This window comes from Lingula anatina, chromosome 9 (assembly GCF_051362555.1).
Source record: "Lingula anatina isolate TDL-2025a chromosome 9, LinAna3.0, whole genome shotgun sequence".
Taxonomy (NCBI): Eukaryota; Metazoa; Brachiopoda; class Lingulata; order Lingulida; family Lingulidae; genus Lingula; species Lingula anatina.
In genome coordinates, this window is record NC_141775.1 from 1,830,378 (window position 1) to 1,856,687 (window position 26,310).

The 26,310-nt window shown below is 36.2% G+C and overlaps 2 protein-coding genes across 7 annotated transcripts in view; one reads left to right on the top strand and one right to left on the bottom strand.

Annotated features, from left to right (window-relative positions):
* The window catches only part of LOC106175431 (centrosomal protein of 104 kDa), a 65,214-nt gene extending 55,120 nt beyond the window's left edge, over positions 1–10,094 (top strand). For 2 of the 6 annotated variants that reach the window (XM_086996401.1, XM_013557426.2), the window contains 6 exons: positions 2,598–2,636; positions 3,119–3,270; positions 5,991–6,099; positions 6,384–6,522; positions 7,751–7,900; positions 8,323–10,094. In XM_086996401.1, the coding sequence (XP_086852527.1) occupies positions 2,598–2,636; positions 3,119–3,270; positions 5,991–6,099; positions 6,384–6,522; positions 7,751–7,900; positions 8,323–8,399 (666 nt within the window). In that variant the 3' untranslated portion in view covers positions 8,400–10,094. Of the gene's footprint in view, positions 1–2,597; positions 2,637–3,118; positions 3,273–5,990; positions 6,100–6,383; positions 6,523–7,750; positions 7,901–8,322 lie in introns of those variants that run through there. The other 4 variants (XM_086996402.1, XM_013557429.2, XR_015331252.1 and 1 more) reach the window with 3 other exon arrangements.
* Positions 10,095–12,111: 2,017 nt separating this feature from the next.
* LOC106175429 (uncharacterized) lies at positions 12,112–24,368 on the bottom strand. Its single transcript, XM_013557420.2, has 14 exons — positions 23,109–24,368; positions 22,548–22,670; positions 19,763–19,846; positions 18,693–18,819; positions 17,984–18,196; positions 17,487–17,609; positions 17,011–17,217; positions 16,548–16,705; positions 15,933–16,063; positions 15,108–15,270; positions 14,675–14,879; positions 13,995–14,172; positions 13,440–13,629; positions 12,112–12,643 (listed from the first exon to the last, which is right to left on the bottom strand). Exons 1-14 carry the CDS (start codon positions 23,271–23,273, stop codon positions 12,374–12,376), a joined length of 2,337 nt encoding a protein of 778 aa, XP_013412874.1. The 5' UTR covers positions 23,274–24,368; the 3' UTR covers positions 12,112–12,373.
* Positions 24,369–26,310: the final 1,942 nt, after the last annotated feature.

Genomic DNA, 26,310 nt, shown 5'->3' on the forward strand with positions numbered 1-26,310 from the left:
CCTTACTCTGAACCTTAAAAGGTGCGTGGTCATGATTAATATCTTTTCACCTGATTGTTGCATTAAATGGGTCATTCGTCTGGGACATGGTTGTGTTGACAGCTATAAATAGACCATGAAATTGTATGATTCCACAGGCTGTGGGGGAGGGGCTGTGACCATATTTGGACAAAGGGGCTGTTCTAAGGAAGTGGTCACTGTCAGTTGGAGGTGGAGTTTTATCCTAATAAGGTAGTTTTGGTAATGTCATTTAATGTCATAGTGGGTTATTAAGAGTTGTGGTGTGATTGAGGATATTTTATTTATCCTTGGCCAGGGTTATTTTTGGAACTGAGAAAGATCTGAAAGATTTGGGATTTTTATTAGGTCCTGTTTATGTGAAGCTTATTTACATTTCTTTTGTCGTGGAAATTCTTTGCAATCCCATTTCTCAGCAAAAGGTAAATTGATGAGTAGAGTGAAATGCCACAATTATTTACAATATTATGTGTCATTCAATAAAAAAAAAAGAATAGTTTGAGGTGTATTATTAAGTAACAGAAGTATGAGGAAGGGGAATTTATTAAGAGGTTAATTAGTAACAAGTTATAATTAGAATATTATGAGAAGTACGCTATAGTAGTACATGTAGTGGCCTAGCTGTAGCAGTAGCCTGTAGTGATTGTAATTGTAGTAGTTGTTTTACATGTAATTGTTGTAGCAAGTAAACAAATTAGACATGTTTATACTGCAAATATGCTTCATAGACAAAATTAGTTAACAAGTAACCTCAACAGGATCTTCCCATAGCTCATATACACTGTTCAATTTGTAGCCAGGCCATTACTTAGCTTTTTTTTTTTTTAATTGCATTCATGTCCAGTGAGTTCTTTTAAACCTCAAGGTGACTTCTTCATGGCATGATTTGTTTCATAAGCTTCTCTATAATCCTGTACCTGTAGCTGTATAAATCCAATATTGCATATACTCAAAAAGGCATTCACAGGGAAAAGCAGTTTCGGGGGTGTTATTACCTTGATAAGATATCTGATTAAAACACACAGGTTACTCTTAACAAAAAGCATAGTCAAAATATATTTTCCAACCTAAGATGTTAGTGCACATAGCACATTTTCTTGGTGTAAGACTGTGTAAGTGAGTATTTTGAGTATTATGATATGTTTTGTATTATATGATATTCATTTAAAACAGGAGGGAGACCTCTTTCTTGTTGTCACCTGTTCCAAGTTGGAGAGTAATGTACATTGAACAAGAAGTGGTAAACGGGATTTGTTGTTTTCCTGTTTACTTTTTTGACCTCTCCAGCTGCCACTGTTGTCACTGGCCGTCACATTTGTCGTCCCTGTCACCTAGTGCCATATATCTAACCAGTCTGTCAGAAGTGTCGCATTTCTCAGTGTAGGTCTCATTAGAGAGATTATTATGTGAGAGACACGCCACCAGGAGCTTGCCTCCCAAGGTGTGCTTTCATTGATAAAAGAATTAAGAGAAAAATTCTTGCTAACTCTGTTACAGTTATATTTCACCGGTAAAACATATTTCAAGGAACTGACTCACAGGCAAGAAATTATATAGTAATGCAAACAGCTAGGAAGGTGTGGGAACATCCATTTGCAGCCCTGTGATGTTAAATTTATGAACTGGTGCTCTGCTTGTTCTTGACACAGGCTTCCTGATATTGCAGGAAATACTCATTAAGCCATTAAGAAAGTGACCCATCTTTCTAGTAATGTGCAGAGGAGACATCACTCTCAGGAAATTTACGGACTTGGTTTAATTACACTTTGTCATTCAGTAGGGCTTGGTATGATGATCTTTATAGTTACCACCTTTTGAGGGTAAACCATGAATATTTCACGTGTCATTAGCTGTAGGAGGCCCCTGTGGAGTTTGGGAAAAGGGTGATGGGAAAACTTTATTTTTTTTTTCAGGGGATGATGGTTAAAAGCTGTTACAAATTTTGTGCATGTAAATGTTTTTTTGTGCATTTATATATATATATATATATATATATATATATATATATATATGTATATATATATATATATATATTGTTGAGCTTATAAGGATTAAAATATTTTCGTATTTAGTATTTTTTTTTTGTGATCAATACTAAAATCTCTCTGCCCCCCCCCGCCTAACTCCATGTCTTGGTCATCTTCATCCTTAATATCTATTTAAAACATTGCACAGGTACTGAGGGTTCTTATGCTCTGAGTTTAGCGAGATTTGGCAAGCCGTCCTATGCACACTAAAATAAGACCCTGTCTCCATACCTAGATCAATCCAGGGGGATCAGTCCATTCACCTGGGGATTCTCGCTAAATTGCTTTCAGCTTAAGTGGCACGCCTACTGGGGGTAATTAACAATCGCTTAGCAGCTCCAGTATACATGCCAGACATCTAAGCCGCTTAAGCTGAGAGTAATTAGCAAGAATCCTCCTGGGAGATGGAACAATCCCGTTAGATCAATCTAGGTATGGGAAAGGAGACTAAGTGCATAAGTAAATAGCAGAGATTAATTATATTTCCTAGATTACATTGCAAGAAAACTTATTATCTCTTTGTTGACGACTTGATTTTTTTTCTAATTTTAGCCTGCTGAAGACACTGGGAAGGGTGGAACCAATGTGAAGGTATGTAATAACAATAATAATTATGATTATAATAATAGTTTATTCAGACAGTGTTTAAAAAAATTCTAGTAGATTTAATTTCATGAGTTCTTAAAATAGTAATATGTTCATTAAGAGTATGTTAAAGATATAAATACGATAAATTACTAATAATTTTCTAACATACATGTGTGCGTGCGTGCGTGTGTGCATTACTGAATTCCTTTTATTTCCTACTATTCCTTTGTAAATTAATATTGATCTCAGATATGATACTTAACATTTATTTATTCTTGACTTTTTTTATTCATTTGTATACATGCATTCAGTGGCATATTAATTCATTCAATCAGATTTATTATATTTACTAATTATCTAATTTTCTTGTCACTAGAGTGTCTTTTCTAACACTGTGTTTGGTCTTGTTTCTCTTTTGTTCAATTTTCCTCTGTCTGCATGGTGCATGCTGCTTCTTCGATTCTCTACTAACACGGGGGGCACAGCTGCCTAACAAGCTTGGCGGAGACATCAATATACATATCAGTGTTGTTCCCAAGGATGACAAAAAGAAGCCAAAGGGGGCGCCACATGCCAAGCCCAAAGTCAAACCGCCACCCGAAGAGGATGACACTTCAACACTCTTCCAGATTGATAAGTGAGTAATAGACCCTGTTCAGAATGGATGATCCGAGTACTTACTGATCCGAGTACTTACTGATCCGAGTTCTTACTGATCCGAGTACTTACTGATCCGAGTACTTACTGATCCGAGTACTTACTGATCCGAGTACTTACTGATCCGCCAACTAAATATGGCCGTCCAAAGTACAAAAGCGATGCTGCTGATTCCTGATGGTCTCCCGGACTCCACAAGGCCCATTAAACGGATTAAACCTCTGCTCCAAGGTTTGATTACTAGGCCCCTGCAGCGATGGCGAGTGTGGAAACAGGGAGACCATCAGAAATCAGCAGCATCGCTTTTGAACTTTTGGATGGCCATATTTAGTTGGCAGATCAAGTACCCCATCACCTATTATGAATGGGGCAATAGTTACCAATAGTAGTTGCAGTTAAGCTGTAGTCTTAAAAAGTTTGGATTCTCTAGATGAAAGGAATATAGTATGGGAAAGGGATTGGAGAAGGGTCATTACCAAAAGAAATAAAAATTTGAATGAATTTTTTTTTTTTTTTTTTTTTTTTTTTGAAGTTTAATTGTTATTTTGCAAATGTGTAAGTGTGCTACAAAATGATTGAGAAAAAAACAGTTTCTGCTTAATGCAATGTGTGAAGTAGTAAATTTGGAGTTAATTGGTATGTGAATTAACATATATACTGATGAGAGGGCCGATACCTGGTATGTTAAAAAGGAACACTACACTAGCTTAATTCTTGGAAAAAGTTTCATTGTTATTTTTTAAATGTGTATGTGTGATAGGAAACAATGAAACAAATAAGATTTTGCTAAACCCAATGTGTGAATTTACAAATATGTGAATATAAGGCACACCTTATGTACGTCAGACCTTACGTAACCAATATCAAAAAGGGAAAAAGGACGTTTCTGTAATTCTTGTTTTTGAGTTTTAAATGTCTCTTTTTGAAGTTTACGTCATACACTATACGTCAGACTTAAATATAACAAAATAACAAAAACAAGTATTTCCCAGTTTTTTTTTTTTTTTTTTTTTTTTTTTGTTCTAGTGTGAGTGAAATTCCATCCATATCTAATATGAGAATGTTCCAAAGCTGACAAACTTTTGCCTCTAAAATGGATTTCATATCGATCTTTAATATATACCCTTAAAAACTAAAAGCCTAGAGTTAATGGGAAAAAAATATGAATAGGGTATGAGCTGGATGAGTGGTATCAAGTCATGATGGAAGCTGTTTTATTTTTAACCCTATTGAGATAAATGGAATGAATGGGGGTAAGGGCCTTTCCAATAACATTACCTGCCGTTTCAAAAAATTTTTTCTAGTTGTTTTTTAGCCTCTACAGTTGCACACCCAAACCAAATACTGCATAAATTTAAATACTTTCTAAAACTCACCAATGAAATTTTGTTAAAATAGACATATTCCTGGTAAAAGCTTGGTGTGAATTTCCATTTATGCTGAGAGAGAGCAGAGCCCTGGGATTTTAACATAGACACTTGGTTAAAAGTTTATAACATACATCAGACCACTGTGGAAAATTATCATAACTCATTAAATTTGAACAAAATGAATTAATGCATTTCCTCAAATGAATGTTCTTGATTGTAATACTTAAAATGTTGATTGTAATACTTAAAATGTTGATTGTAATACTTAAAATGTTGATTGTAATACTTAAAATGTTGATTGTAATACTTAAAATGTTGATTGTAATACTTAAAATCTTGATTGTAATACTTAAAATCTTGATTGTAATACTTAAAATGTTGATTGTAATACTTAAAATCTTGATTGTAATACTTAAAATGTTGATTGTAATACTTAAAATCTTGATTGTAATACTTAAAATGTTGATTGTAATACTTAAAATCTTGATTGTAATACTTAAAATGTTGATTGTAATACTTAAAATCTTGATTGTAATACTTAAAATCTTGATTGTAATACTTAAAATGTTGATTGTAATACTTAAAATCTTGATTGTAATACTTAAAATGTTGATTGTAATACTTAAAATCTTGATTGTAATACTTAAAATGTTGATTGTAATACTTAAAATGTTGATTGTAATACTTAAAATCTTGATTGTAATACTTAATACTTTATGCTGAGTGGGCATAGCCCTGGCATTTTAACAGAGGCACTAGGTTAAAAGTTTATAACATACGTCAGACCAATATTGAAAATAACTCATTAAATTTGAGCAAAATGAACTAATGCATTTCCGTCCACAAATGAATGTTCTTGATTGTAATACTTTAAATGTTGATTCTCGGGTTTTCAAAAGGTAACTTTGTTTCTCCTCAAAAAGCACTTGTTCATGAAAATAAATGAGATATTAGAAAGAGAAAGTTGTTTGAAAAATTTTAAATACATTCATAACTCAGTCTTTTCAATCGGGAAAATAATGAATTTTTGAGATATTGTATTTTTTAAAGTCATATATATATAAAATTAGAACTTTCCTGTTGAGTTCACATGATAACAGCAAAATGGAAAAGTAGTCTTCGTTGTAGTTCTCTTCCACAAGGAAAACCTCCACAATAATGTAATTGCTATATATATATATATATATATATATATATATATATATATATATATATATATATATATATAATACAATCATTTTCACATCATTTTCCACATAGATTAGATCAAGTTATTGTCTTAATTGCCATACATGTTATATCACTTGTTTTTGTTTTGTTTTGTTTTTAGGACTTGTATATTTTGTGGAGAGAAAGATGAAGCTTTCACTGAGGAAGGCTTAGATGTCCACTACTGGAAGAGCTGTCCCATGTTAAAACGTTGCACTGACTGCAAACAGGTACATTTTGTTTTCTTCCCACTTCCTTCAGTGCTGGTGGTTCATAAGCTGGAGGTAGTCTGCACTTCTTTGATGTTTATAACCATCACACCCCCACAACCAATTGACTGACCTATACCAGGGTAACAAAGGATGGAGAACAAGAGAGACTGCTTAAGAACCTATTCAGATGCCCTAAACATCACTTTGTAACCGCCAATAACTCAGAATCCTTTGATTATTTTTTATGTAAAATTATTGTTGTTCTTTTCGTTATTTATTTATTATCTAATTATTTATTATAGGTTGTTGAAATTGCCAGTTTTACAGAACACCAAATATCAGAGTGTGAGGCTAAGGGCAATTTCTCCAAGTGCCCCAGATGTACTGAGGCCATTCCAAATACAGAATTTGATCAACACGTCAAAGACAAAACTTGTAACGGTAAGTTTTTCAAGTTGGCTATTGTGGCATCTAAGACCCCATTCCCAGAGATTAGATCGATCCAACTAGATCGACCTAACTCCCTGGGGGGTTAACGCTAAATAGCTGTCAGCAGAGCAGGCACGGAAGTTAATTACCCCTTACAACTTGTAGTAGGCGGGACGGTCATTTAAGCCGGATTATCTGACAGTAATCTAGTGAGACTCCCCACGGGGATAGATCGATCTAAAATCTATGGGAATGTGCCCTTAGTGCTGTTTCTTGGTACGTCATGTATTTTGCAATTTAACAATTGGTTAGTTTTTTATGAAGTCTTCTACAGCTGAAAATGCAGTGTAATTAATAACACTTTATAATTTCAAAAACATTTTAATTATGAACATGTTCACTTTGTTGTTTAGGAATTCGAATAATATATCACTCAGGCATGCCATGTTGTTGAATTTGTTTTGAACTTTACAGCATATTTGTCATGGCATTTACCCTTTTAATACAGTTGTAAAACTTCTGATTTTTTTTTTTTTTTTTTTTTTTTTTAGTCATGCCAATTCATTTAATTTTCTCATACATTAATGAAGGGCTTGATTGTGGCAAGTGTCTCATTATTTTGTTGCCTTGTATTCTTGGAAACCTAGATTGCATAGTTTTCAGTCATGGATTAGTTCACAGGAAATCACCTTTTCTAATTATCATAACACTGTGTTTAATTGACTTGAACTACAAATTTTGTTCTCATCATTAATCTTAACTTTATTACGCAGTATGAAGTCCTAGTAACTGCCATGTATTTTGCACGTATCACATTTTCCTGTTTTCTTAGAAACTTCTATATTATGCATTGTGCCATCATTAAGAGGATTATCACCTGGAACTAATTTTTCATTGTTCACATTGTATCACATTTTCCTGTTTTCTTAGAAACTTCTCTATTTTGCATTGTGCCATCATTATGAATATTATCACCTTTAACTAATGTCTTATTTGTTAATTGAACACACTGGCAACTTTTGAAAACAGAGGCATAATTAAGATGAGTGAAAAATGACTTTTTCATGCTCCTCGTCATGTCGGAGATAAAGATCTTATCACATCAGTAATTTATAACCCATACAACCCATTGAGGCTAAATTGTGTAACCCTGCATTCCAATCTCAATCATTTTTATTTTTAAACCTACTAAATGTTTAAGTTTGTCAATTTAATGAACACGGTTCCTGTCATGTTTCAGCTGCGGTTGCTGACCAGAGTCACTGTCCCCTGTGTCATGAAAATATCCCCCAGGGAGAGGAGGGCTGGAAGAACCATCTCATGGGAAAAGACGGCTGCAAGCACAACCCCAGGAGGCTGCAGGCTTTGAATAAGGCAGGGAAACAAGCAGGTAAATACTACGGCTTTGAGATGATTGTTTTTTTTTTTTTTGTTTTTGTTTTTGTTTTTTTTTTTTTTTTTTTTTTTGTGGCTTTGGGACTGATGAGCATGAGTTGGCAAAGAGAAATATTTTTGTTAAAAATTCCATGGAAGAAATAATGGTTCTTGCTCCTTTCTTGATGTCTTTGATCTGCCTGTCGACATCAAATATCTCATGTTCTTGCCCTGATAGAAGGTGTATTGTAATTTCTCACAAGATCTGAACACTACATAGTCTCAAAGGTTTCCTATCTGAAACTTTCCCACCAAAATGAAACTTTCTTCAAAAAAAAAGTTATTTTTTCCCACTCGTCTGTTATCCTAACACAAGATTCAATTAAAAACCTTCTTTTTCATTCTTTGAACATTTTTTTTATTATTATTTTGTTTCAGGGGGAGTAAATAAAGGAAAGTCCAAACTTCCAATGAGGGGGCGAGGAAGAGGGCGTGGTGGAATACCCAAACGATAACTCATATCTTTGACACCAGTGGGGTTTCACCATATTAACTTCTTGTTAAATGTAAAAAAGGAGTTGTGTATATTGTGTCTACCAGGAGGATTCCCTAAGGAGTCACATTCAGGGTTGCCAGTATTATGGCATTTGAAATATCTGTCTCTATGTATATGTTGTAAATCATACCAGAAAAAATTGAAATATTTATTGCTAGTTATGCATTAGTATACGTATACTGGTGAAAATGATTATTTGTTTTTCAGAAAATAATTATAAACTTTAAATCAAAGGCCATCAATATTGAATATTAAGATTTGTGAATGAACTGGCAGTCCAAAATGTTATATATAAATATTGCGTGTACATGCATACACAAACACACACACGCATGCACACACAAACTTTTTTAGAGAAAAATCTCATTATATTATATCATATATTATATCAGGGATGGGATGTTTTTCCTTCTTGTGGAGGATTTTATCCCTTTTAGATGGAACTTGAAGTTTAAAGGTAGATTGGGTTTTTTGTTAGTGCTATAGAAAACGGTGGGGTGGGGAGGGGAGGGTGGTTGTTTTGGCAGCAGAATTTAGGATACCCTGCTCTATTTACTGAAGTATCTAAATCCATAAGCTAATAGGCAGAGAGTTACTGGTAAATATTATCATTACAATTATGTCTTGATATATCTACTGAAGGTATAATCCACATTTGATTAATACTTTCAGATTTTAACTTTCAAAAAAATGTTTTGAGAAGAAATATAACCATTTCATTTGGTTACAATTTACAAAAATTATCATATTTAAAAGCAGCTACATGTAACTCCAAATGCCATAGAGTTCTTTTGTATGTCTCCAAGTGTCATTTTTTGTTTTTGTCACTCTGTTTTGTTATATTCTGCCATTTCAGTGGCAGATATGCTGCAAATAATGTTTTAAGTTCTTTGAGTGTTCCTGTGAGTAAGATGCTGGCATCACTTTTCCAAAGTGGTCATTGGTTGTTGAACAAGTACAGGTGGTGGTGTCCATGTCTTTTCATAAATGCAGTAACTATTTTTTTTTTTTTTTTTTTTTTTCTCTACTTGTTTGTGATTTTTTATTTCCTTCTCCTCAAAATGTGACCTTATTTTTTAAAGCATTTGTTGAGCAGCATATTTATGTTGCCCTCCGAAACAACTGCTTGAAAATATAAATGATACCCTTAATTTGATTTTTCCTCTTGTAAGTTGTACAAAACACCACTGTAACTCTTTTTATACAAACTCACTTTTTATCTATAATTTTGCTGAGGCTACTGAATTGAAGGAAAATTATTTTAATTCCAAAATTTGTGATAATTTATTTGCCATTCAGTGATTGTGATGTTACTTCTTTTCTTTCCAAAAGTTTAAAAATGTCTCCAGTGTCTATAGGTGCTAATTGTAGGGGGGATAAATTCAAGTTTATTTTTGCTAGAACTGTGATTTTGATATTTTGATTGCGTTAGATGTGATAGCAAGATTGTGTTGGTTGGAGGAAACTTGCTCTCACAATTTTGTATATAATCAGAATGTGTAAGATGTGATGTGATTTCTTATTTACATTTTACGAAACGTGAAAGCAAAGAATGTGTCGGGTGAGACACGCGATTTTTGTTTGAGGGGCTATCTTGCATATCTGGTGTAGCACCATCTAGCGTTGAATTCCAGTAAAAGCGTTATACAGACTATTTGATATGGTGTTGTTTTATTATTGTTACTTTTTAGGTGTGCAAGAGAGACCTACTGCAGTACTGCAGAGTTTAAATGAACTCTTTCAAATTTAATCTTTCCAAATATTACCAATGGAGGTAATGTTTCGTAATGTCTTCTCTAACGCAACTGTCGAGGGGGGCTGAACTTCCAAGATCGTTCAGAGGAGAGTAATTGGGACAATTCAAAAAAAATTGTTAGTGGAAAGACCTTAGGTTAAGGCACACGAGACATCTATCAACAAAAATTACGAGAAGCATGTCGTGTCTCTCCCCACCCCAAAATTTGAAAAAAAAAAAAAATATATATATATATACATATTTTTTTTTTCTAATGAAAATCTCATTTAATTATAACTTTAACGTTAATTTTTACTTAAACATCCTATTTCCGATTGTCACCTACAAACGTGCAAAGAACGCCACCTTCCCTAGTTTTGAAGAATATTTTTCTTTAAATTTGGGCATTTTTTAAAGGGTAAAAGTGTCGAAAAGTGTATAAAAGGTAATAATAGAATTAAGACAGGATCAGGATTCCCTTCATGACCACTACGTTTTTGAGGATTTTTCTTTTCACCTATTCTATCATACACATGGGAGGGTCTTGTTTGGTATTTTCCTTAACCGTGAAACCCACATTTATTTCACGAGATGCGTGAAAGGTTCATTTCATTTAGTGCAATCCGTAAAGCACCCCATTCGGTGACACGTGAATGCGGCTTTTTAGTCTCCGCCCTTCGAGAAACGAAGTCATTATACCCGGTGATTTGTGATTTTCAGGGTTTTCGACGCGCATTATCAGTGAGATATGAATAAAGTATTTTTTACTGTGATTTGTGAATTGATGATTTTATTTCCTGGGTACGTTGATCACCCCCTCCCCTCCCCCAATGGGACCCTCTAACATATCTGCTGAAAACTTCGAAACATTTGCACTTCAATATGCAGGGTAAATAAAGATCCCCATACTGAATATTTGATGGAATATTGGCGATATGTTGTGCAACGTAAGTACAATGATATTAAGCAAATTGATACAGTAGTTAAGGTAACGATATCCTTTATTAACATAACATGTAAATTAAACATAGTATTTAAATGGGTACATTACAACAGGATATTGATTAAAAAACAGACAATATGCAATCAATAATGCTGTACAACCAAGCACAATAAATTCATCTAAGAACAGTTTGTCCGAATGGCAAAAAAAAGTTCAGATGTATCAATTAATATATCACAAGATCCCTTCATCGGAGAATGTCTCCTCTAGTTTTTGGGAAAAAAATATGTATATATACACACACTTTGCGTAAATGTCCATTACGTAATACCGTCTCTCTCTCTCTCTCTCTCTCTCTCTCTCTCTCTCTCTCGATCCTCCATGGCTTTTGCGTTTTTCCTTCCTACAATATGTATATTTTTTGTACTGCGTCCATTTGTGACCAACTACGGTTACACACACACACACACAAATATGTACGACAAACGACCGCAGTGCTGACCAGGGTACTAGTAATATAAAATATTTCGATCGGATGCATGAAATCATTAGCAGCAGTACTGTGGACTTTATCCCAGTTTGACAGATGTCAATATGACAGCGAGTCCGTATCCCATTCATTTGTACAGGTGAGCCTCGCCCTAGATTTTGACCCACTTACGTCAGACTAACCCTAACCATCATTATAATTATATGGAGGACGGACTTTTTTTATTTCCCGTGAACTGTGACCACTCCCCCCCCCCCCCCCAATGGGACCCTCATGGTCGGTACTGACGCTAAATGTACCGTGTACGCCATCTCTTTATCAAATGGGCGGCCCTTCGAACTGTCGTAAAGTACATTGTACCAACTAGGCTGTGTAAAGAAATGACTTATTAAATATTATCATCTACCTGGCCGTTGTCTGGACCGTGAGAAAAGAATATATATATACATATATATATATATATATATATATATATATATATATATATATAAAATCAACCCCACCCCTTGAAACACCACCGCCTCAGCCTTCCTCCAGTCTTTGGTCAAAGGCAACGATAAAAGTCACGATGTGCTTTGAACATACCAAAATTTTACGCATTAACCATTTAGAAAACAATCGGGTGCACTATCTTTTAACCTTTTTAACAACATCACGGTGGCGCTAAATTAAAAGGCCACGCAGTCTTCTTCAGCGTGACTCCGCAACTAAATTAAAACCAGGTCCTTCTTCTGTTTTGGGCCCTGGAGACATTGGCCCAGCTGTCTAGAATACCGCCGATGCACTACAGTCGGAATACGATGCATCCACGCCCACCTCTTCCTCTTCCCCGCCCAGCTCAATACTACAACCCGCTTTGGTGAAATCATTCGATGGCGGCTGCCAATCTGTGTTACGCCTCTCCTTGCTTGACCTTGTGACGTTGACCCTCTTGTTGGAATGGACCGTCTTTCTGATCTCGTAAATCTCGTTGACCAATGGCATAATGAGGATAAATGCGCCTGCGCAGAAGGCCCACACCATAGAAGTGATGACCTGTCGAAAGAAACAAATTTCAGTTTACACCATTCTTAAAAGTAAATATAAAACCAGTTTTATTCAACATATAAGAACTGAAAGGCAACAATCCAAGTATGATTATACAATGTACACTTGGTTTATAAAATGTTGTGAGTTATTCACTGTCCCACACCATGATTTGTACATTTACACTGTACATGTACAACACACAAAATCTCCCGCCCAAAACAATATCTTTAAACATATGGCATATGACAGAAATATGATTTTACACTCAGTTAATAACACTTGGTTTACAAAGTGCAGCAAGAAAAGAGGGATGAACGCACTTGTTTCAAACGTGCACATGCACGCAATTACAGTAGCTCGAGACAATTGTTTATATCAGATTTAATTTCTTTTTTTTTTCCAGTCCCTTTCTCTTCAAGTGATATATACTACATCTAGCAAATAAAATACAATATGAGAAATGATGTACTCTGATATATTATTGCATAGCCATATCCGTGTGTTATGAGGGGCCTGTCGCCGTCCAGAACTCACTCATGTCAACAACCAACTAGTTTTCAAGAAAAACGAAAACGCGGGAGACAGGGAGAAAAAAACACAACATGACGCCAAAAACAAGTTTTATGTATTCTTACCTGCAAAAAGCTTCAATAAGCCATATAGTATTTTACAAAGGCTACATGTACATAAGACTACATAAATTAATAAAAATAAATCCATAAAAGGCCAAGCCCCTATTTGACATATCTTAGCTCCTCTAGCCTATATCATACCTAGAGAAAACTGACATGCGCACACTTACCCATAGTCGAAAAAGATGTAGATCTAAACTGCCCAGGGTAGCCATGATTGCTGGCCATATCAGGATAAACACTACGGAAAGGGTCACAGAGCCCCATATTGATAGTTTCTTTGCCAAAGTGAAGGTCTTGGTAACGTCTTCCAGGGATGGCCTGTTGTCTATACGGTGGGCACCTTGCATTCCGAGTTCTCTGAAAATGACAACAAAACATAACTGTGTTTAATACTGAATGGCGAAACACAGACTCGTATTCGTGGTTCTAAAGTGAAGACAAATTATCAATAAAGTTCTAAAGTGAAATTTTGAGAGGCACTGTTCCGGCAAAAAAAAAAAAAAAAAAAACACCAAAATGCACTTCCGGCCAATGCGTCGCCGTTATAAACACAGTTCAACACAGGTCAGCACAGACTAAATAGAAAAGAACTCATCAATGCCACCAAATGTCATGTAGCAGCAATTGACTCTCAATCTCATTCTCTTAATGTCTGCTTTGATTGTCACTTGCTAAAACAGTTTAAACAACAGCCCGAGGGGTTTTCCCTCATATCACACTACCTGACGTAAGTCTCAGCCCACGGCTTCAAGGGATTGTCGATATCCCGAGTGTTTTCCCAGGTTTCTTTTTTGGACGCATCGCTTTGCTGTTTGCTCCCTATCACGCTAACAATGACCGTCACAAATGCCCCGGTCAATAAAGACACCAAGTTTCCAGTCAACATGCTGAATTCTTTTCCTATGCGGGGAGAAACGAAACGAATGAGAAATCTCTCTCTCTCTCTCTCTCTCTCTCTCTCTCTCTCTATATATATATATATATATATATATATATATATATATATATATATATATATATATATATATATTAATGATTGATAGATAGATAGATAGATAGATAGAATAAGATATATATTAAATCAATATTGAAATTGGTAACAAGGCATTGGCTCTAGACTCATGCCGTCCATAAAACTACGAAAACAAAATAACCATTCTTTGAGTAACCAAAAAGCAAGCACATCCTGATATTGTATATAACGATATTAATACAGCTCATTCTCTGTTTCATATGCCCTGTTTTGTGTGTGCGTGCGCTACATGTGCTCGCGTGTGTGTGTGCGTGCGATAGGAGAAAGACATTATGAACCCAGTGCTGGCGCAATGTTCACCATCTACATGTACTGGCCATGGTAAATACCTATTGTCCACTATCGATAGTGTAATATTCATGTCCTCACCTGTACTTTCGCGAAAATCCTGAAGACCACCGCCATATGTTGCTGCCACTATTAGCCAACTTCCTGTCCCAAGGCACGTTCCCGATAAGGCACCGAAAAACATTCCTTTTGACGTCAGACGCTCCCAAAACATCGCCAGAATTATCGGCAGTACTGCTGAGCCTATCAGAATGCCCATAAAGAGATACACCCAATTCAGGCTGACCTATGTGTAAAGGATAACAATGAATGAGTAAATATTCTGGTTATATATTTGATCAAATTTTTTAAAAATTTTGATTTCGGATTACGACATGCTGATAGCTACGCATAAAGGACGCGTGGTCAGACGTGCAATCCAATTTCTACATGTGTACTTCCTGACCCTTTTGCCTGAGACATAATCCCCTACTGTATTTACTCGTACTTTATAAATACCAAAGAGTACTCCCACCTCTAAAGCATCCAAGAACATCGTGAGGGGGATGATTGCTACAGTTGTCCACGTAATGCACCAGTTCTTCAAACGACCTAGATATTCGTGGTACTTCTTAAAATTCCCGTGGATACGACATTTGAAATCCGGCTTCAAGGCCCGTTTACAAGACTCCCGGTTTCTGTAACAAAGAAACCAAAAGGTCATGGTGAAGTTTAAAAGGAGGGCACAGCAAATGGCCTCATCAACGTCAAGGGTAAATTTAAGGACGTGGTTCAAGTTCAAAGAAGAAAATGGGATGGGTATGGGGTCCAAAAGCAACAGAAAACTTTAGCCCTTTCCCAATCATGATTCTCATGATTACTTGCATCATCAACATGTTAATTTAATGTGATACTGATACGTGTAGGTATATGATTTTATCCCGTATTTCATTTTTTAAATCCATATTGCCAGATTATCAGTCTTAAGTTTCTTTGTGAGAGGGACCCCTCACGAAATGAGCGCTAGACCTACATATAGCAAAATAAATAAACATATGCAACCAAAATGAAAATAATTTCTGGACGTTAAAAAAAACCTTAGGTTATATCATATCCAAAATTGTTGAAAAATAAATTTACAAACCCGTTTTAGAGTTTTAAATTTCTGTTTCTATCGAAACGAGTGAAATTTTTTCTTCTCCATTCCCTACACAAGAGTGCCGTAAAGTAAGAAGCTTATAAATGAAAAACTGGTTTTAGATTGCAATTCTGGAAATTCTCTGGTGTTTGAAGGACACTGTAAAAACTTCCAAGAAAGATATCATTTTGCTATATAATCCCTGGACGACGGGATACTCACGCATTATCTTCTTCGCAGTCTGCGCAGTGAGTGATGCTCTCGCAGTTGCACGTGTCCTGTTTATGAGCTAGTCGACCACGTGCTCGTCCACATAGTATGCATGAGTTGGCGTCCAACACCGCCCTGAAAGGCTGGAACACATCATATTCACATGTAACACGCTTGTTGCAATATTTAAAATGATTTATCAAGTCTTTTAGACGTGTTACATGTACTAGCAATTACTCGTAGACTGTTATTATACCAAGTTATTATTGGCATGTCCTTAATAAATCACGAGGTGGGCAAATCCAATTACCAAAACGATATAAGTTTTCTAAATATATACACCTCATACATATATATATATTGAATTGTACAAACCAGTATCACACACCTAGATATACAAGTAGAGTAGGTCTTTCTTATACACCTGTATGGCATATAAAACTCAGCATATGCCTTGATAAAGTTTAGGTGCATCGTGTAAACCAAAAGGAATCTAGAGATCATCACATAAACTTTGATATAGATTTGGTTTGTCATTGCCTTGTATACCGGTCATATACTTTTGAATTATATTGGTTATATGTTGTATACAATGTACCAATATAAAATATTGGAACCATCACATACCTTAATATAGACTTGGTAGATATCATACACCAGTATTGACGTCACGGCCATAACCTCAGCTGATCCAGTGGAAATGATAGCCATCATAATCATGACGATTACCATTGTCTCCCCAGTTGACCCCATCACCTTTTGAGCAACCAGGGGTGGTACCAAACCTGAAAACAAGACAGGAAGTATTACAGATCTTATTCATGATAAGTACCCATGATAAGTACACATTACGGAGGTAACTTAAGTCTCACTGACTTGCATTCTATTCTATTCGTTTGTCCAATAAACAAGATAATAAAAAATTGTAACTTAAGTCGCACTGGCTTGCATTCTATTCTATTCTATTCTATTTTATTCTATTCTATTTGTCCACTAAGCAAAATGATCCAATATCTATACACACCACCGTAATTGAAACCGAATTTTGTAAGAACCAGTGTATCTGACTTCAGATCAGAGACAGCAATACCTGCTTTAATATGAGAAGAAGACAGCAACTCAGAGCCTTCTTTTTCAACCAGCGCTATGAATGCTAAACCCATTGTTGTAGCAAATGAGAACGGCACTGAGAACCAAGTGAGTCCCCCAAGAAGGAATCCCCATACGCCTTGTTTTGGTCTAGCAGCAACACTGCTCTGCCAATATGATTGGTCGACGAAAACGGTGCCGAAGTTTCCTGAAAGTATTCCATATGCCGTAAGCATGATTTAGTTTAAATATTGCATATCTGAATGGACTTGAATATTGTTTCAGCATTACCAACTTTGTTCAACTTAACTGACTCACTAACAAAACAGTATCCGAAACGCAATGAGTCTACAGTATGCAGTTCACATATTTCATCATGAGTAAACAGTAAACTAGTATATTCATTTTATTTCTTCAATATTGCTCATTTTGGAAATCACAAACAAGAAGTGCAATGCAAGTACTTTGTTAACATACCAACAATGTTAATTATTCCAAATGTGAGACCAGAATAGGAGCGAAACGTTAAAAAACTGAAATCTTCATTTTCTGCAGGCCCCATACTTCTGTTCAGATAATGGTACACTTTTTCTACTGAACCTAGAAAATAAAGAACACTCAAAACATGTTTTTGAATATAATCAAAAGATTAATTCTTAATCTCTCAATTCGTGCTTTTAAATATTGCGATACAATGAAGAATATAAAAATAGCATTTATCGATCACTTAATAAAACAACAGACATTCAAATGACACCATGTCGAATTGCAATCGTACCTTTATTCCGTCTTATATATTAAAGTAAATTTTAACAAACTCTGATAATTAGTGAAAAGATGGACATGCAAATCCATATTTCCAAATAATATAAAATAGATACCATATAGCTATACTTGTTTTAATAATCAAATCACAATCCATTAAAATGATCTTGTTTTGCATTATATATATATATATATTTATGTAACTATACCTAGTGGATTTTGTTCGTTGTCTTGGTCCACGTACACTTTCATTATAAAGGATAACATCGTGATGAATATAATGCCCGTATTGAAATAAGACACATAGAATGTGGCCCCCAGACCCCCAATCATTGTGTATGACCCTATGACAGCCGTCAGCAACAGCGTGGCCATTTCTGTGCTGAGATCATGGACAAGGCTCTTCAGGACTGCAACGCCACCTATAGTAAAAAAAAATAGGCAAGTGATTAAACTTGCATGCATTTTCAAGGGAACCATCAGGGCCGGTTTCAGAGTAGAATATCAGTGCAAAATAAATCCATGAATGGTTGTCCACTTACGTGTAAATAAAGCAAGTATTGCTTTGAAACATTAGTGATGTCTTTATTATTATTCATTAATTGGACTGCTATTTTTTTATCATGAGCCATGTTTTATCGTGGGTTGAGAAAAAGGCTTTTGTCGCAAGCGAAAATCGATGGCAATTAAGAAATTCAGACGTCTGTCCCGTTCAGTCGCTGAACATAGAGTATTACAGTAATGGGGAAAATTCTGAATTTTACAAATTTAACTGTACTTTTAGGCACACTTCCTTAAAATTAGAACATTTTCATGAAGCGATAGCAACAAAACTGAAAACAAAAAACAGTATGTATCTGAATATTTGCAAAGATTTGCCCATTGAGATGATCGTGCCATTACCGTACTAATACTTACCCAACATCAACATAGCAGTAACGATGACGTTTGTGGTGAGGGCGAACATACAGTAAACAATGTGGGTCTTCTTGTCAAAACGTGCCCTTATCACTTGAAGAAATGTCTTCGCTCCTGGCGCACGTACCTTTGTTTGAATAAAATGCGAAATGTTGATTAACATCTTATTTGAGTGACAGCCAGAAAAGGGATAAAAACTGTTTGTTTTGTTGAAAAAGGGACTTTCCTGGGGTACACGACGCTTTTTCTTAACTTGCCAATGGTTAATTGATCCATTTCGACATTCAAAGTTGGCCCATGTTTTTTTAAAGTTTGGGCTTTTGTAATAGTTTGTTAAGAGATTACTGCGAGGTATAGCCATCGACGAGGTCCACTTGGTCTGATGTCAAGCACAGATTTCAGAATAATTGCGCCAATCGCTGTTTTGGTAGTTAAATGGAATTTAATCATACATCTATGAATTATTTACAATGTGTTTATTGTAGAATACGAATCGCATGCGAACAGTTGTTATCCCTTTAACAACAGTGCTTTTGTTTGCTATTCTATTTTCGGGAAATTGGATTTATAGGCGGTTCAGCGCAACTTTATTACTATTAATCGATCCGGCCTTCAGTGCCTGCTTATCTAAGGTAAACATTGCGCTTGCACATGATTCTGGCCTGACGGTGTACAGAAGACAGAAGACACGCAATTTACGTGACATACAGGGAACCATAAATTGTTATATTTTCGATTTCATAAGACTTTTGTCTTTGCACAGGCGCGATTGATGGTAACCCAACATCTTTATGGGAAATTATGTTCATCTTTTTTTCTTCACGTTTAAGTCCATCTTTTTATTTATTTATTTATTTATTTTGTCATTTAAATTCACAACGATAAAGAGGGACATTTGCCGCTAGAACAACATGTACAGTAGTGGCAGCGGTTCTCCACAAAGTGGTGTTGACAAATGTAAACTGCACGCAACACTGTCATCTGGTGCCAAACGAACTGAATTGCCCCATGGGACGGACATGGTAATTATCAAAGCCATGCGCGTCTATTAGTGGAAATATAATGTTTACCTTCAACTGGACGGAAAGCATCGCATATAGTAGAATCTGTATGGTAGCGCCCGCCGCATACCAGTAGGGGCCGCTTATGCCATACTGGAATGGGAAATGAAAATATTAAAATAAAAACAAAAAACGTCCAGTGACGTGTTGTCGTCACATCGACTCAAGTTATTTTGCGAAACAAGCTGTTGGTGTGTCACACCCTTTTCACATTTGAGCAGTACAAGTAACTGTATGGCACCATATTGACTGGTGCTACCATCGATGTGATAAGGCCACGAGAGTGGGGTGGTGTTACTTCCTCCCACAAACCATTACAATGTAACTACAATGTTTCATTGAATAAAGGTATACTTTCGCCGTTAGGGAAGCTCTGTTACAAGGCTATTAAGCTATCAGACTACTCCAACTGGTGCGATACAGAAACCTGCACTGCTTTATGAAAAAAGAGCCTAATTCTCCTTTCACGATATGCCGATTGTGTTTAGTTGTGACGTCAATGCGCGAAGGAAGTTTGGGTTGCCGGTTATTTTAGATTCAAATGGTCGTGAGCTTAAAGCTGTATGCAAAGAGAAAGTGAATTTTTCATCAACATATTTAGATAAGAATTGGCTCTGTTGATATTTTGAGCAGAAAATTCTATGCTATTCTATTATCAACAATTAGGGTTCTTTCATTATAGTGGGTTATTTCATTTATGTTTTCTGACAGTACTTCTTCAAACCCGAAAAGCACAGACAGAAAAATATTTTTATAAATGTATAACAATTATGAAACATTCAACTAGCAATTAAAATTTCTTCAGTATTTTGTCTTTAAAAATAAACGTCTGACGTTGAAAAGAAGTCGAAAAACGTTCAGCATTAACAGTCACTCTAACTAGTCACTACTGTACTCAGAACTGAAAATCTAGTGCCCAGAATAGTACCACTTTGGATAAGTTTAGTAACATCATGAAATAAATAAAATGTGAGCAAAAACAGGTGTTTAATTGCTTAAATGTGAATGGTAACTAACTACTGCTGCCAAAAGATTATTTTTCACACATATTCGAACAGGCAGTCGCTATGGAAATAATTCAGGACTATGAAATAATTCAGGACTATGCATGGTCGTTGGAACCCGAATAACTATTCTTCCCGTTTAAGCGTTTATTCGGTACACAAAATATTTCCTTGCCTATAACGTTTTTCCCGCAAGCAATATTTTTTTACTTAGCACAGTACTTGATAAAAACCACTTCTCCTTTGCACATACATGTAGGTCTTAAGTCAAGAGCTGTTCAACTAAGTCACGAACTCGTTAAATACACATTGACGTGTTTTCTAGTTACTGGCTTAAATAATCAACGCCAGGTCAGTCACTCGCAGAACGAATCCGTGCCTGTTAAGTAACACAATGCGTATTTTGCTTTCATGCTCATATTCCTATTGCTACATTCTCACTGAACGCAGACTTGTCTATGGGATCTTCAACTATCTTAGATGATCCTTCTTTTTTATTGTATTAAAAAGAGATTGCAAGGGCATTTTAAAGAGGTGTCGAAGACATGGGTTCACCCTCGTTCTCTGTCTTCCAAGGCGTGGGCAAAGTGATCACGAGAAGACCCTGCATACCCTTCACAGGAACTACATTTTTCACTTAATGTTGACAGAAATGCCTCTTGCGTATTCCAGGCAATTATTTCTCCTGCGTTAATTTTCGCTTGAAATTATTCTCAACACTCCACTGGCCTCGGGTATAGAGTGGGCCATAAACATGTATGAGTAATTATCGCAAGGGAAGCGTGTTACTCAACCAGCGGCCAAGGTTTAGGTCAAATAAAACACACGTCGCCAAGCTGCACGTGAAGTAAAAAATTACACGTAAATTGTATCGCCTGCGGTTCACCAATCCACTCGTAATATTTCACGTACAGCTCGCCAACTCGTTTTGTATCTATCACATTTACTTAAACTAGAACCTCCTTAGTGGTCGCCTCTTGGTCTTAGTACTGTCATTGTATCGAGTGGCTCGAAAATAAAAACGTTACTTATTTCAAATAACTTAAACAGTTCACAAGCTGAAAATTTGCAAAGATTTTTGATACCTTATTATTTGGCAATCCTGAATATTTTCTAGTGCGAAGGCTAAACGGTTTTAATATTATTATCAAATCAGAAATTCATTGGCAGGTGTCAAAACTGTCAGACGCAGGAACCTGTCTGCTGCACATAAGAAATATCCGTGAGATTCAGCATTTGTTTCAAGTTTCGTTTTCCTAAATTATCCCAAATTTCATTGCAATATATTCAAAACTGGTGAAAATAATTAAACTTTTTGGCATCAACAGGGCAGAATGGCCATTCCAGTCACCAGACGCGAACCCCATTAAAAACCTCTCGAATGAGATTGGAAATCATGTGACAAAGGATTGCCCCTTTACCAGAAACGCTCTAACCCATAGTTTCTTCACAGCCTGGTTCAACATTGCCCCAAAAGATTACTGAACCGTTAGCATGCTGTGCACAGAAGAATGGTCGTCATATTCACGTAGATATCCAACAGAATATTAATACTGACACTATAACATGCATTGTACAAGGGCACATCACTGGTCTATAAACCTGTAGTAAGGGTACTAACTTGACATAACCTGTTTTCAATAAAATGCTAATGGAAAAACCTTACAGAACCAGCTTTTGTTCACCTTTAAGCATCAGGGAGCAATACTTTGGTCAGTCCTCTGCATGTATCTCAATTTTAATAAACACCTCTGAAACTACAGTATTGCTATTATTATTTATCGACTTACCATTGCCGCCACGGCTGACGACTGGAGCAGAGTGGCTGCCCAAATCCACTGGGACACAATGGTGGTGGCCGTCAACCCAACAGACACGCGACCTCCGGCGTCGAACACCGTATCCAGGTTATCCTGCCACAAAGAAAAGGGTTTCAATTATATATTTTTTGCCTCAGAAGTTTATGGAATACTTAAAGCGCCTAGTTGTGATTATATATATATATATATATATATATATATATATATATATATATATATATATATATATATATATATATATATAATGAAACTGTGAATATACTGTATGTTACCTATGCTGGGTAATAAGAATAATGCTTTTAAATAGGCACATGAGGATGGAATCACGAAGACCAGTTACAGTCATTTCAACAACTATATCTAAACTTTAATGTTTGCACACCAATCTCTCTCTCTCTCTCTCTCTCTCTCTCTCTCTCATGCGTGTAAGCAAAAGACCACACACACACGCGCGCGCGCACGCGCATTGGTCCCCATACAAATAAACGCACACACTTACATACGCCAAAGAAAACAAACACGTTCTCCTACCTGATCCCTGTAGACATTTCTCCTGATATAATTGAAGGCCATCGCAGTCAAGTTGAAGAACAATCCGAACACGGCTGACATGAGGATCAGTTGCCAGAGGTCCATGTTTGGTTGGACTCCTGGCGGACCTACAGTTACATTGAGACTAGGGGTTTCGTATCCCATCTTGTCACAGTCACGGGGACGCTCGACTCACCACCAAACTATGCAGCTATATTGAGTTAATGCAGCGGTAGACGCTTATTAATGTGCAACAACCTGACGTGAAATTTCGGATTTTGAAGATACTTTTCCAACAAAGGCACCTTGATATAGAGTTTTCTGTTTTGTTAGTTATTCAACATTTGTGGATTTCTGAAGGTTACACAGCCCAATTAAAAAAGTTCTTTGGCGCACCGCCGATGGCCAACCCGACGAAGACTCCTGCGCTGTCGTTTCTACCGCATATCAACCCTCAACTCTTGTTTTTTCGGGCAGCGATATCATATATTCAACGCTAAGGCCTTCCTGATAATTCTTATTCGACCTGTGCTATGACATCACAATATAGTATGATGGGGAGTTATCAGTAATTTTGCTGTAACTAGGGAGTCTTATTACTTCATATCACATGACAGATGACATGTCTTCACAGGGGTTTGATGTCAAATCCTGCAGGATTAACAGCGTCAATGTCTTATATCCTGTATTGCTTAATGAGCAAGTCTTAACTGTTGGTGTTCTTTTCAGTCTTCACGAAAATGTGGAATACTTCTGAACTGAATTTCAGTTACTGCTGGTGCCCAATACCCCACCATGAGCGCTTTTATTCTTATTTTTGATATTCCTCTGATTGCTGCTAGATTTCAATGATGTCACACTCTTTTTATATTATTGTGACTTGGTTTTCCGCTTTTAAGTTTCTTTTCAGCCCTGTAGAAGAGGTTCCATAATCATAAAAGGTGCCCCGATATGAGTGTAGGTGTCCACTGCGCCCTGGTAGTCCTTATTATGCTTCTAAAATCACTGAAGTCAAAAATACTGAAGTCAAAATCACTGAAGACAAAATCCTTGAAGTCAAAATCCGTTTATTCTGTTCGCTGGCAAATTCTCCTCGTCACCGTGATTTGAACTCGGTATTATATCCGTGTTTTCTAACAGATTGTTTTCCACAAAAAAGAGCAGTCTTTGCGTTATTTGGTCTGGTTGACTCTTATAGTCAATAAGCATGTTTACAACCATCTATCGCTGAGGCACGCAGCGTTTACAGCATTCACATTATATAACAAAGATTTTCGGGATATCGTAGCCCTTAGATTTAATCAGTTGTCTAAATTATCGTTAGTTTCAAACTGTTTGTGCGATGAAAATTCCCAGAATGTGCTTTCGGATAAACGAAAATAAACGACAGTGCGAGTCACATTGCAAGAGAACAATGCGACTAAGGTTTTTCAGCGAGCCTTTCCATATGTCAATATATCAACCTATCGTGATGTACCATATCGAATATCTGTGGGCAAACTTCTTTGTTCCCTCTGATATGAGCTACAGTGTACAGGGATCACTTTCACTCTGCATGATTCTATCTCTGCTTCGTGACATGGAATAATTATCCTATTTGACTAAAAAAATGACATGGATTTTTTTTGCGTTTTATTAGTATGTCGACTCGTAAGAAGTGTCTCTTCATGCAAGTGTCTCAGATACCAATACATGCACATGTACCAGTGAAAGAGTTTTTAACACTATACTTGTATACGACACAGATAAACGGGAATTAGACGCTGTCTTGATGAGTGTGAGGACAAGGCCCATCACTTATCGAATTGTCTTCATAATGTGGCACTCTGCGTCAGTCACTCGCAATTTCCGTCGAAGTTACACCAGGGCTCCGCGAATTGCGACCGAGCGCAAGCATCTCTGCTCTATAACTCCGGATTTACTCGCCCCATGTAATAGCCTCGAAATAAAAGATGTTATTGCTCTTCGCAATTCGCGATGCTTTCAAGTTACGGAGCTCAGATTGCTCTGACTTAACTCTATCACAGGCAAAAATAAATAAATAAATAAATAAATAAATTAATTAATAAATAAAAAATAATAATAATAAATTTAAAAAATAAAAAATAAGCTTTTGTCAGTACATACTGTATGATAAAGAGTTTTTCATGTTCCTTGTTGTTACTAGCAGGAGGCTCATTGGTTTTTGCGACTTTTGCAACGGTTGCATCGTAGAACCAGTACAAAGATATAGGAAATTTATTCAATATATTAATATTGTCACCTTCCATAGTTATGGTTATAGGCGTTAATTATACCCATGGGAAATCTCATATATGACATCGATATACAGACTTGACATTTGATATGGAATATTTTAGTTTCAAAGATGTGGCTAAGTTAAATGTACATGTACTATTTATTTCTAAAACGTGTATTTCATGTGAGTTATGAGAATAGACAAATGTGCAGTCAGGTGTGTCAGTATCAATAATTAATTAATTAATGAATTGACTACCTCGTCTAAAGCACTGCTGCGTTACGTAATATGCGGTGATATCTTTGGGTAGTACTCTTTTGGCTGGTCCAAGTAAGACTACGGCAGAGCATGGTTCAGTCAAAAACAGTCTCAATATTTTCGGCAACGCCTGCACAGAAGATTTTGGCATTTTGCATACAAGTAGCGGGTGTTAACGTGAGTAAACTGAATGAAGCATGAAGTGTTACAGCATCGTTGCTATATGCGCCAGAATGACACAAAACAAATCGACATTGCCAGACAGATTATTGTGTTGCAAGGAACGCTCAGCGCAGGCGTACAGAAGTATGCCAGGACTGGTGGACCTACAACAGATCAGGCCCAAGACGTCCAGAACTTACCGCCTTTGGCACCAACGCAAACTTTTTGAAGAGCTTACTTTCCAGGAAACAAAAGAATGCTGGAGAACAAGCTCTTCAGATAACAACAGAAGTCAACATCTAGTCATCTAGCAGCAATAGGCCTATTGGTCCTGTACCGTGAAACTGAATTTTAAGATAAAGCACAATTGGAATTTATTTTTCTTATGCTGACCACAAACTAACTTCAGGTCAATTTTAAGGCTACATATGTCTTTCTACGGATCCTTTTTGTGCAATATAGATACACAAAAAATAATTAAAAAATTTTTTTTAAACGCACCTTACTTCAAAGGTCATTTTTGCAAATTAAATTAAAACTATC